We start from the raw sequence: 13,288 nt of genomic DNA, 5'->3' as shown, positions 1-13,288 counted from the left end.
TGGTTGCATGGCCACATGGTGGGACCCAAAAGGAGAGGAGTAGAGATGAGCGAACTTCCAGTAATTCAATTCATCACAAACTTCACGGCTCGGCAGTTGCTGACTTTATTCTGCATAAATTAGTTCAGCTTTCAGGTGGTCCGGTGGGCTGGAGACTCTCTCCACCTTTTCCAGCCCACCAGAGCACCTGAAGGCTGAACTAATTTATTCAGAATAAAGTCAGCAACTGTCGAGCCGAGAAGTTTGTGATGAATCAAATTACTGGAAGTTCGCTCATCTCTAGAGAGGAGCACTATTTGGCTTTCAGGATATCATTATACAAATTATAGGCCGCTCTTCATCTTGCAAATCATTCTAGCTTTCAGAACAATACTGCACCCCCAGATGTGACCCCATTTTTGAAACTATGAAACTACACCCCCTAAAGTATTCACCTAGGGCAGTAGTGAGTACGTAGAACCCTTATTGTGTGGCTAGAATTATTTCAGTCAGTGGAAAGAAATAGAAATTGGCTTTTTTTCCCCCACAAATTCTTTATTTGTGGGACAACATTTTTGTACTTCGCTTCTGAAATGGAGGAAATGCGCCCATATTCTATCACCCTGTCTGTCCCGGGCTGGGCAGTACCCCCACTTAGGCCATATCTGGTTGCCTGACCGCCTGGTAGGACCAAGAAGGAGAGGAGCCCCCTTTGGCTTTCAGGACAATGAATTATAGACCCCACTCCATTCCTGCAAAGGATCGGAGCTGTCAGAACAATACCGCACCCCTACAAGTGACTCCATGTAGACTGCAAGACGTTTGTTTCGGAAAGAAATATGTATTAGCTGGACCAGGGACCGCTCTGATTGGTCCTTGGTCAGCTAGCCGTGACGGTTAAAGTTCCTGATGGATAATGGATATATTTGTCATGTTGTGGGAATAAGCACCCACTCATGGCGAATATATCAATCACTGGGCATTTAAAAAAAAAAATATTGAAAAAAATGTTTTATTTTGTAGGAGAGGGGTGTGTTAGTCCCCATTCATACTGCATTTCTGCAGTATGTTAGAGGTGTCAGTTGGAGTAAAAAAAAAAAAGCATGCCAATGTGTACTGTAGTAGTCTTATTCGGAAATGAATGGGGCTGCTACAGTATACGTCGGCATCAATTTTTTTTGAAGTGATGCTGAAACGAAGTATGAACAGGGCCTTTTATAAAAACCTTTCATAAGAGTAGGGTCACCGAGCGTATTTCACACCGCGGTTGCCCCGCAGTCAGTCACATTAGTGAACTCACTGCTGCGGCTGAGTAGCTCAGTGACGTGACTGCTGGCGGGAAATCTGCCGCTATGAGTGGACACACAAAGCTACCCAGCCGCAGCAGGGAACGAACTATTGTGACGACTGCGGGGCATCCGCTGCATGTAATATGCTGCAGATGTGCGCCGTGTGATCCTACACATTATGTATTTTTATAATATTTATTTAATGTATTTTTATTGAAATTTTTTTTACATTTATTTACACTTTTTTGTTCCACTTATTTTCCCCACACTTTTTTTTTTTCTTTTTTTTTAATGCTTTGGGATACTTAGTATTCCAAAGCATTGTAGTAATATACTGTTTAACACTGGCAGGCAGCATATCAAGACGACCATATAATGACAGCACAATTGAGTTCCTGGATACAAAATTTGACCATGGATGGCCCATACAATCAGAGCTCCATTAGACTCCACTAGACAATCTGATTAATACACGTGTGTAGGGCAAACATGCTGACCGCACACCAACTAAACCATTCTGTGTAGGGGAGTATAAATTTGAAACATGACTCGCGATTTCTTTGGAAAATTCTTCTGGATTTATTTCCTTTATTTCTTTTTTGATATTGCACATCGGTTTGTCTCCCAAGACCTTATAACAGCATTTTAGCAGCATAAACCGTAGTTTCACCAGTCATGCACTGTGATGACTCCTCCCCCCTCCCTCACGTTGCTAACTCGCTGCTCTCGGGAGCCTAGCAGCCCTGTTCTGTAACCCTTAAATTGCCTGTACTCTACCAAAGACAATATGGTGAGTGTATAACTTACTTCCTATGTCATTCATGTGTATCATCCTTAGGCAGTCCTGTAATGCTGGGACTTGTAGTTTTGGAATAGTTGGAGGTAAAGTGTTTGGATAACTCTTTTTGCAGCAGTATTGCTTTCAGCTGTTGCCTACAGCTTTTGCAAAACTACAACTCCCAGCATGCCCAGACATCCTTTGACTGTCCAGGCATGCTTAGAACTGTAGTTTTGCAACAGCCGGAGGCACATGATTGGTAAAACTCTGTGTTACGCTGTGTTCCTCCTGCAGCCTTGTCAATCAGCCATCTTGTGTCCATGACCCATGGACACACTCATGCTGCTGTGGGACTCATCAGTGTCCCAGAAGGTATGGGGACCCCTAGTGGTGGGATTTTCAGAGGCAGTTTTCTTTAATAAAATGTGAATTTTTTTTTAAAGTATATTAGAAAAACTATTGTTTTGCCAAGATGCACAACATATAAAAATACGTTTTTATATCTGACAGTGCCCATTTAAGGTCAAAATGGGTTTCATCTTTAATGGGTTAAAGCCCCTTTAAGAGGAACAAATGTATATAATGACTCGCAGATTTTTGTTGCACCTCTGCTTTGTAGGAATTGTCATTTGCACTAAGGTGAATCCACAAGGCAGTTCCACACAGATTCTAATTTGCATCTCATGCTCATATATTTCAACGGGTTTTGCGGTGCTCATTTCACATTTCAGTTCTGTGAGCAGAAGACATTTGCTATAGGGATTTGCTCCGGCTCTGGAGAGTTCCTGACATGGACAGAGGTGTCGGCAAAAAGAAAAAAACTTCCTCTGTAGCATACAGCAGCTGCTAAGTACTGGAAGGATTAAGATTTTTAAATAGACGTGATTTACAAATCTGTTTAACTTTCTGGCAACAGTTGATTTAAAAAAAAAATATATATATGTTTTCCAGCGAAGTACCCCTTTAAAGGAAATCTGTGAAAAAAAACATCCCCTATCCTGTCGATAGGGAATAAGTTAAATATTTGATCACGGGGGGTCCAAACGCTGGGACCTCCTGCAGGGGGCCATGGCTCTGCTGCAGCTCTCCCATGCAGGAGGCGTGTCAGCCGCAGCATGACGCCGTGGCAGACACGCCTCCATGTAGTTCTATAGGAGATGCAGTGTTCGTTCCTCCCTGCCTCTCCCATAGAGCTGTATGGGGAGGGGGTGTACCTTCGACCTCCCTGAGCCTGCAATGCCGGGGTTCCCCCCCCATGATCAGACACTTATCCTGTGGATAAGGACTTAAAATTAAGGGACTTTAAATTCAAGAAGTTTAAATTGAAATATTTGATTGTTTTTGTTTTTTTTCTGTTAAATTTTGCAATCCCCAAATCTAGTTTGGCCTCCATGTAGGAAAAGGCAGTCCAGTGTGCATCTTGCACAATGTATGCAATCCTTGAACAGCAGTTTGAGGGTGCATATTGTTGTGTGAGATGTGTGCGAGTTGTTCATTTGGAAGGCAAGATCCTGGATCTAGAGGAGCAACTGACAACACTGAGACACATTGATAACTTGGAGAGGAGTCTCTTGCTCACTGAGCAAGTACTCTCTGGGGTAGAAGTGGGGAAGGATAGTGGGACGGAGGGGCAGGACAGTCAGGCAGCTAGATGGGTTACAGTTAGAAAACTGGGTATAGGGAAAAGTGTCAGGGAGGCTAGTCCTGATCTGGCACACCCCAACAAATTTGCCTGGTTGGCAGATGAGGGGGATGCCATTTCAGAGCTAGCAGGACTCTGCCTCTGACCACCAGGGGGTGTCTGCTCCAGTAAGGAGGGATGAGTGCAGGGCAGACCAGACAGGTATTGGTAGTGGGGGACTCAATTATTAGGGGGACAGACAGGGCGATCTGTCACAAAGACCGGGATTGCCGAACAGTGTGTTGTCTTCCTGGCGCTCAAGTTCGGCACAGCGTGGATCGGGTTCACAGGTTGCTGGGCGGGGCTGGAGAGGAGCAGTCATGGTACATATTGGCACATACGTAAGAGGTAGGTGGAGTGTCCTCAAAAATGATTTCAGGGACTTAGGCCGCAAGCTTAAGGCAAGGACCTCCAAGGTAATATTTTCTGAAATGCTACCTGTACCACGAGCCACACCAGAGAGGCAGCGGGAGATCAGGGAGGTAAACAAGTGGCTCAGAAGCTGGTGTAGGAAAGAGGGGTTTGGGTTCATGGAGAACTGGGCCGACTTCGCTGTTGGAGACCGGCTCTACCGTAGGGACGGGCTGCACCTCAATGGGGAGGGTGCAGCTGTGCTTGGGAAGAAGATGGCTAGAAGGGTGGAGGAGTGTTTAAACTAAGTACTGGGGGTGAGGGAACCTACAACATAGTGGGAAGACAGTGTAGATAGAGGGGGGGACTTAATAATGTACCTGGGGGTGGAGCAGAGGGAGGGGTTAGAATAGTTAATAGGTATAGGCTTCATAGGAAAAAAAACATACACCATTGAATTGCATTTTGACTAATGCCAGAAGTCTGACCAATAAAACTGACGGATTGGAGTTGAAAATTTCTGAGGAGGATTATGACATAGTAGGTATAACAGAGACTTGGTTGGACGATAGCTGTGACTGGGCGGTCAACATACAGGGTTATAGTCTATTCAGGAAGGATGAGACAAAACGGAAAGGGGGAGGAGTTTGTCTGTATGTTAAATTGAGTCTGAAGGCCGCACTACGGGAGGATATATGGGAGGGAAACGATAATATGGAGCCGTATATGGGTAGAAATATATGGAGATAAAAATAAGCCACCAAACATAATGGAAGAGGCAGGAGATCAATTATTGAGGCAAATAAACAAGGCAGCAAATCAGGATGATATGATAATAATGGGGGACTTTAACTATCCTGATATAAACTGGGAGACTGAGAACTGTGAATCTCGTAAAGGAAACAGGTTTCTGACTATAGCTAAAGACAATTATCTGTCCCAAATGGTGCAGGGCCAGACCAGAGGGGGTGCCCTACTGGACTTAATATTAACCAACAGACCTGACAGAGTAACTAATGTACAAGTAGAAGGACACCTAGGAAATAGTGATCATAATATAATACATTATAACTTGTTCTTCAATAAGGGAATCTCTCGAGGGGCCACAAAAACAATTAACTTTAGGAAGGCAAAGTTTTACCAACTCAGAGAAGTCCTTAACAATATAAAATGGGATAATGTCTTCAAAAACAAGAATACTGACACTAAATGGGAGACTTTTAAAAATATCTTAAATTCTCACTGTAAGATGTATATACCTTATTAGAATAAAAGGGTCAGAAATAAAAGAAAACCAATATGGATGAATAAAAATGTTAAGGGGGCAATAAATGACAAAAAGCATTTAAATTACTAAAAGAGGACAGCAGTAAAGAAGCATTAAAAAGCTACAGAGAAAAATGTAAAATATGTAAAAAAAAAAAACAGATAAAAGCTACAAAAATAGAGACAGAAAGACTCATTGCCAAAGAGAGTAAAACTAACCCCAAAATGTTTTTTAACTATATAAATAGCAAAAAGATTAAAAATGAAAGTGTAGGCCCTTTAAAAATGATAAAAATGAAATTATAAACAGGGATCAGGAAAAAGCAAATATATGAAACAAATTCTTCTCCACTGTATTCACCGAGGAAAATGAAATGCCAGGTGAAATACAGCAAGATAAGGTAAACTCTCCAGTACACGTCACCTGTCTAACCCAGGAAGAAGTACAGTGCCACCTACAAAAAATCAAAATAAACAAATCACCAGGCCCAGATGGCATTCACCCCCGTGTTCTAAAGGAATTAAGTAATGTAATAGACAGACCCCTATTTTTTATATTCATGGACTCTATAGTAACAGGGACTGTTCCAAAGGAATTGCACATTGGAAAATGTGGTGCCAATATTGAAAAAGGAGTCAAAAGATGACCCCGGTAATTATAGACCTGTTAGTTTAACCTCCGTTGTATGTAAATTGTTTGAGGGTTTTCTAAGAGATGCTATTTTGGAATGTCTTGATAAAAATAAATGTATGACTCCATATCAGCATGGCTATATTAGGGATCGGTCCTGTCAAACTAACCTGATCAGCTTTTATGAGGAGGTGAGCTCCAGACTGGACTAGGGGCAATCGCTGGATGTCGTATATCTTGATTTTTCCAAAACATTTGATACGGTGCCACATAAAAGGTTGGTGCATAAAATGAGGATTGGGCTTGGGGAGAATGTGTGTAAGTGGGTAAGTAACTGGCTCAGTGATAGGAAACAGAGGGTGGTTATTAATGGTACTTCTTCTGATTGGGTGACTGTTACTAGTGGGGTACCACAGGGGTCAGTTTTGGGTCCTGTTCTATTGAATATATTTATTAATGACCTTGTAGAGGGGTTGAATAGTAAAGTAGCAATCTTTGCAGATGATACTAAACTCTGTAAAGTGGTAAACACTATAGAGGACAGTGCACTGTTACAAATGGATCTGGATAGATTGGAGGTTTGGGCTGGGAAGTGGCAGATGAGGTTCAACACTGATAAATGTAAGGTAATGCACATGGGGAGGAAAATCCGGGACGGGGTTATATATTAAATTTGAAAACACCTGGGACGACTGACATGGAAAAGGACTTGGGAGTCTTCGTTAAGGGAGATGTCCAGCGCAGACTTTTTCTATTCCGTCCTGCCCGGGCTGCAAAAAAAGACAAAACAAACTTTCACTTACCTCCATATGTTCTCCTGGAGCTCCGGAACAGCTGAGCCGGACATCTCTGTTAACAATAATTTTAGCTGTAGTGACCAGTGTCGGACAGCTGCTGCCAAGGCTAATAAAATCATGGGGTCCAAGGAAATAATTCTACCACTGTACAAATCACTAGTCAGACCACACATAGAATACTGTGTACAGTACTGGGCACCAGTGTACAAGAGAGATATAGTGGAGCTGGAGAGGGTTCAAAGACAGGCAATCAGGGTAATACGAGGAATGGGATTCCTACAGTACCCAGAAAGATTATCAGAATTGGGGTTATTTAGTTTAGAAGGGGCTTAGGGTGACCTAATAACTATGTATAAATATATCGGGGGACTGTACAGAGATCTCTCCCATGATCTTTTTATACCCAGGACTGTATCTTTAACAAGGGAGCATCCTCTACATCTTGAGTAAAGAAGGTTTCTACACCAACACAGACGGGGGTTCTTTACTGTAAGAGCTGTGAGACTATGGAACTCTCTGCCAGAGGAGGTGGTCATTGGGAATTCTGTTAAATAATTCAAAAAGGGGTCTGGATGTATTTTTGGAGAATAATAACATCGCTGGTTATGTATACTAGATTTATAGGGACATAACATTGATCCAGGGATTTATTCTGATGCCATATTTGGAGTCAGGAAGGAATTTTTACCTCTAGTATGCAGGTTTTTGGCCTTCCTCTGGATCAACTCAACTCAGTAGGGACTTATTAGGGGTATAGGTTGAACTTGATGGACTCTGGTCTTTTTTCAACCTTATGAACTATGTTACTATGTTAGATGTTCTTTAACCCCTTAACAACGCAGGACGTATATTTACATCCTGCGCTGGATCCCGATATGTGAAGTGTGCTCAGGGGCTGAGCGCGCTTCATACCCGGCAGGTCCCGGTTGCTATCAGCAACCACAACCCGCGCCGATCAGGCTGATGTCCGGTATTAAGCCTTAGACGCCGCAATCAAAGTTGATCGCGGCATCTAAAAGGGAGATTGCCGTTAACGATTAGCTCAGTGGGCTGTTCGGGACCGCCGCGGTGAAATTGCTGTGTCCCGAAAACCTGAGAGGACAACGGGAGGCGCCTTACCTTGCTCCTCGCTGTCCGATAAGCATTTGATTGCTCCAAGCCTGAGATCACCTTGTTATTTGAAAGATATATAACATTTATCGGGGTATAACACGCACCGGCCTATAACACACACCCTCAGTTTTCCAAGGAAATTTGGGTAAAAAAGGTTCTTTACCCAAATATCATTGGTAAAATGAGGGTGCGTGTAAGTGCGTTTATACCCCGATAAAAGTTTCTGGCCCCGCATAAGCCGCTGCACTTCAATGATTTAAAGCAGGCACAGCGGCCAGAGTCCCGCCGACGCCCGCTTCCCATGCTTGGCTTTCATATTTTCCTGTCGGCACTCTCCTGCAGCATCCTGCACTGTTGCTGTGCACTGATGAGTGACCTCGCGTTGAGGACGTCACTTGTCAGTGCAAGACGCCACCGGGGCCTGCAGGAGCGCGCCGACAGGTAAATATGAAAGACGGGGATGGGAAGCGGGCGGGGGGGGGGGGGGGCTGGGGTACCGCAGCAGCTTTTGCGGGCCCAGAAAGAATTTATCGGCGTAGAATACCAAATAGACTTTAGGCCTTAAATGTTAGCTTAAAAAATGCGCCTTTTAAGCCGATAAATACGGTATATATTTTTTTTTATTTCCCTAACTTTCCAATAACTGTTTTTAAAAGTCTGGCTATTTGGTACATTTAAGTTTAGGCTTCTTTCACACTACAAAATGACTTCGTTTTAAAGATCCGTACGAAATTCCGTCTGAAAATCAGCTGAAAATGGCAGTTACAAAATCCCATTATAGTCTATGGGATTTTTCGAATAGCCGTTTTAACCCGTCATAGCCCGTTATTAATAATGGCCGTTATTTTGTGACGGAAGATAGTAACGGGAGAAATTGTGTATGCACTATTTCTCCCGTTACTATCTTCCGTCACAAAATAACAGTTGTTATTAATAACGGGCTAAAACGGCTATTAGAAAAATCCCATAGACTATAATGGGATTTTCTAACGGCCGTATAGGATTTTATAATTGCCGTTTTCAGCTGATTTTCAGACGGAACTTCGTACGGATTTTTAAAAAGGAGTCAATTTGTAGTGTGAAAGGGGCCTTACAAACCATACTTGTTTACATGTTTGTCCAAATTATTACTTTAAAATTACTAAGTTTTTATGTATTATGTTTGTTTCACAATTTTCTAGTAGTTTTTCAAGAAAACTGCTCATCAGAATCCCACCATTAGGGGTCCCCATACCTACTGGAACACTAAACAGTCGTGCAGCAGCCTCAGGCTTGTCCATGAGTCATAGACAAGAGATGACTCATGGACAAGGCTGCATGAGCAGGTGCACCAATCACCTCCCACCACCACAAAGGAGGGACACGTCCCCCTCCCGAGAGGATTTCTAACACTGTGAGCTAATGAAAAGTTGTACTAAACTGCCTTGCAGTAACACACAAGAAATCACCTCTGAAAGAGCTTCCTGGAACTATCACCTGAAAGGTGGGTAAATTCACACATGAAAGTCATTTCTGAAATTGCACCAAATTTATACACTTGCGCCTTTTTGTGAATTTGGTGCAGTGAGTTAAAAAGCCACCCATGAAAAAAAAGGAGTAAAAAAAAAACACATACCACAGCCATTATTCCTAAATACTCCCCCACTGTGTTCTGTCGTTTACTGCCGAGCTCCTACACCACGTCTATTACACGCCATGTTAACTGGATTGTCATGGTTCATTGTTATTGTTCCTTATTTCTGAGCTTTACTTTGTAATTTTTGTTAACTTTGTATATATTGGGATTTTCAAAATGTATACAAAAAAAACACATTAATATTTTGGCAGTACAGGCTTAAAATCAATGTGGAATTTTGGTTTGAATGTTCCCATGACTCTGCAGGCTTTATTTTTGTTTTTTTCTCCAAGCTCCCATTGATTGCAATAAGGGTTTCTAAGGCCAAGTTTACACTACAGAAATGCCAACCGGAATTCCTGTGCAGCAGAATCTCATTGAAATTTCAGCGCCGGACATTCCACCCCTGAAATTCCGCCGCAAGAAGAATGAATTTGTTCATCTGGCGAAATCTGCTCTGCTGGTTCATCTGTTCTTCCAGCTGAGTCTGTTATGCAGACATTGCCATCTATGGGGACGGCAAAGTCAGCGCAGTCCTAGCGCAGAGTAATGTCAGCTGCCGCTGGCCACACTTGGGATTTCCAGGCGGAGATCCTCAGTGTGATCCTGGCCTAAAAGTGGCCACTCTGAAAAATTAGATGTTAATTGCAGGAAAGCACAAGCACAGAATACCAAAAAAGTACACCTGTCGTCAACAAAAACTTTTTATATAATGTAGATAATACAATTATATGTATACTTGTAATATACATTGGTTAAAAAAAAAATGTGTATATGTATGGGTGAAAAAATGCTGTCCCTGCAGCTATTGCCTGAGTGTCTCTGTGAGGAGTCCAAATACAGGAAGTGAGGGCAGGACAAGCAGGGCTCTGTGCAGGTTCCTGGCTTGTCAATCATCCTCATGTGTGAGCCCGTAGCATGTCAGAGCCCTGCTTGTCCTCTGCGCAGAGCCCCGCTTGTCCTCAGTGCCAGAGCCCCGCTTGTCCTCAGTGCGCAGAGCCCCGCTTGTCCTCAGTGCGCAGAGCCCCGCTTGTCCTCAGTGCGCAGAGCCCCGCTTGTCCTCAGTGCGCAGAGCCCCGCTTGTCCTCAGTGCGCAGAGCCCCGCTTGTCCTCAGTGCGCAGAGCATCGATTGTCATCACTGCGCAGAGCCCCGCTTGTCCTCAGTGCGCAGAGCCCCGCTTGTCCTCAGTGCGCAGAGCCCCGCTTGTCCTCAGTGCGCAGAGCCCCGCTTGTCCTCAGTGCGCAGAGCCCCGCTTGTCCTCAGTGCGCAGAGCCCCGCTTGTCCTCAGTGCGCAGAGCATCGTTTGTCATCACTGCACAGAGCCCCGCTTGTCCTCAGTGCACAGAGTATCGCTTGTCCTCAGTGTACAGAATCCTGCTTGTCCTCAGTGTACAGGGCTCTGCTTGTCCTCAGTGTACAGAACCCCGCTTGTCCTCAGTGTACAGAGCCCTGCTTGTCCTCAGTGTACAGAATACAGAACCCTGCTTGTCCTCAGTGTACAGAGCCCTGCTTGTCCTCAGTGCACAGAACCCCGCTTGTCCTCAGTGCACAGAACCCTGCTTGTCCTCAGTGTACAGAGCCCTGCCTGTCCTCAGTGTACAGAGCCCTGCTTGTCCATCCTGATTTCCTGTATTTGGACTCCTCACCAAGACACACAGGCAATAGCTACAGGGACAAAAATATACATATTTTTTAACCAATGTATATTACAAATATACATATAATGGTATTATCTACATTATATAAAAAGTTTTTTTGTTTATGACAGGTACACTTTAATCAACAGGCATCCTTTTACTTTATTTCCATGTTAAAAATTATATAGAGAGAAATGATTTGTTCATATAGTTCCTTCCTGAAGAAGTCAGAGTAAGGATGAGGATAAAGCAGATTATTCTTCTTTGTAGCGACAGCCACATATTCAAGATGCAATCGTATCACATGGACTGCTACCGAGGTGCAATTCCACAGCATGAACACGTAAGAACGTAAACCAAAACTACAATGCTCATCGTATTCACACAGATAAAGGCTTGTCGTTTTTCAACAACTGGAGGGCCACAGGTTGAGGGACACTCGGATTTCTTTTATCAGATTGTTTGTCATTTAGTCATAATACATCACATAAATTCCAAAACATTTATTATGAGAACCTGAAAGTTGTAGTGATGAATGGTCCCAATATAAATAAGATGTAGTTTATATCAACAATACATTAAGTCTCAGTGAAGAGTGGTCGTATGGCAGTAGTGCTGCTGGTGTCTCCAGTTACAATGTTGCCATTCTCTGGTGTGAAGCGTGGAAACTGTGCATTCACAAAGTAGAAAGGAATATGGGAGAGGCGGCCAGAACTCCATAGCTAAAGAAGAAAAGAAAGGCAGGGTGTATTATCAGGCATGACCAGTGTATATCTAGTGCAGAGTTTCCCAACCAGGGTGCCTCCAGCTTTTGCAAAACTACAACTCCCAGCATGCCCGGACAGCCTTTGGCTGTCCGGGCATGCTGGGAGTTGTAGTTTTGCAACAGCTGGAGGCACCCTGGTTAGGAAACACTTATCCAGTGGGTAAGACCTATACACAGTAGCACAGTCTTATAAAGGCTCACATACAGTATGGGTGCTGTATTAAAGATCTGATTAACCCGATAACGACCATGGACGTCTATGCTCGTCCAATGGCAGTTAACGGGGTATGATGCGGGCTCTTGACTCGAGCCCGCGTCATGCCGGCTTTATCAATCGAGCACACTGATCAATGGGATTGTATGTAATCCCATTGATCTTTATGAGGAATCAAAAAGAAAAAAGTTTAAAAAACACACACATTAACCCCTTCCTTATTAAAAGTTTAAATGTAAAAAAAATTTAAATTAATAAAAGTTTAAAATCAGAGCAGCATATGTTTGCTATGGGGATCCTACTCTGGACGGTTCTTAAAATGGACAGAGAGGTCAGCAGAGAGCACTGTGCTCGTGATGTCAGCAGAGAGCTCTGTGTTCCAAAAAGAAAAGCATTTCCTCTGTAGTATTCAGCAGCTAATAAGTACTGGAAGGATTAAGATTTTTTTAATACATGTAATTTACAAATCTGTTTAACTTTCTGGCACCAGTTGATTTAAAAAAAAAAAAACAAACCGTAGTACCCCTTTAAAGAGTACCTATTGTCAACTAAACTTTCCCTAATCTCCCTCCCCATCTGTCCCTGTCTCTAACTCTATCTATCCTAGTGTTTATTTTACTTAAAAACCACATAAAAATACCTTTTTATGTTCATCTTCGGTAGCTCAGAGAGGAGCATGTGAGAAGGGAGGAAGTGGGCGGGTCCCGGCAGACGTGACGTCATCTGAAGCCTTGCCGGGCCGCTTCCGCCCTTCTTCCTGTATGCTACGCTCCATCTCGGGAGCGCGCATACAGGCGGAGTACAGGGCAGGGACGGTGTGAGGTTGATTTTTCAAATCCATGCAAAAGTCGGACCGCGGTCCGACTTTTGTATGGGTTTGAAAAAATCCACCTTACACCGGCTCTCCTTGTCAGCGGGAGGAGCCTGAGATGCCGCTGGCCAGCAGAGTCAGGAGCGCGCCTGGCAGGGATGCCCTCACAGCGCTCGCTCCCGCATGTCTGCTTGACAGGCGGGAGCTGCGCTGAATATCAGATTTCGGACTCAGCCACCAGGCCGGCGTGAGTCCGAATTCCCCAAAAAAGGGACTCCTAGAGAGACCCCTAGTGGCCAAAAGTTTAAACACAAAAAAAACCATAGAGTCCGAATTCCCCAAAAAAGGGACTCCTAGA

The 13,288-nt window shown here is 43.7% G+C and overlaps 1 protein-coding gene across 5 annotated transcripts in view; it reads right to left on the bottom strand.

Moving 5' to 3' along the window:
• Positions 1–11,270: 11,270 nt before the first annotated feature.
• AAAS (aladin WD repeat nucleoporin) overlaps positions 11,271–13,288 on the bottom strand; it is a 103,523-nt gene continuing 101,505 nt past the window's right edge. For 4 of the 5 annotated variants that reach the window (XM_056555239.1, XM_056555243.1, XM_056555241.1 and 1 more), the window contains exon 17: positions 11,271–11,861. In XM_056555239.1, the coding sequence (XP_056411214.1) occupies positions 11,718–11,861 (144 nt within the window). In that variant the 3' untranslated portion in view covers positions 11,271–11,717. The remainder of the gene's footprint in view (positions 11,862–13,288) is intronic. The other variant, XM_056555240.1, reaches the window with a different exon arrangement.

The sequence above is a fragment of the Hyla sarda genome, chromosome 2 (genome assembly GCF_029499605.1).
Source record: "Hyla sarda isolate aHylSar1 chromosome 2, aHylSar1.hap1, whole genome shotgun sequence".
Lineage (NCBI taxonomy): Eukaryota > Metazoa > Chordata > Amphibia > Anura > Hylidae > Hyla > Hyla sarda.
This window is presented reverse-complemented; position numbering and strand designations above follow the sequence as displayed.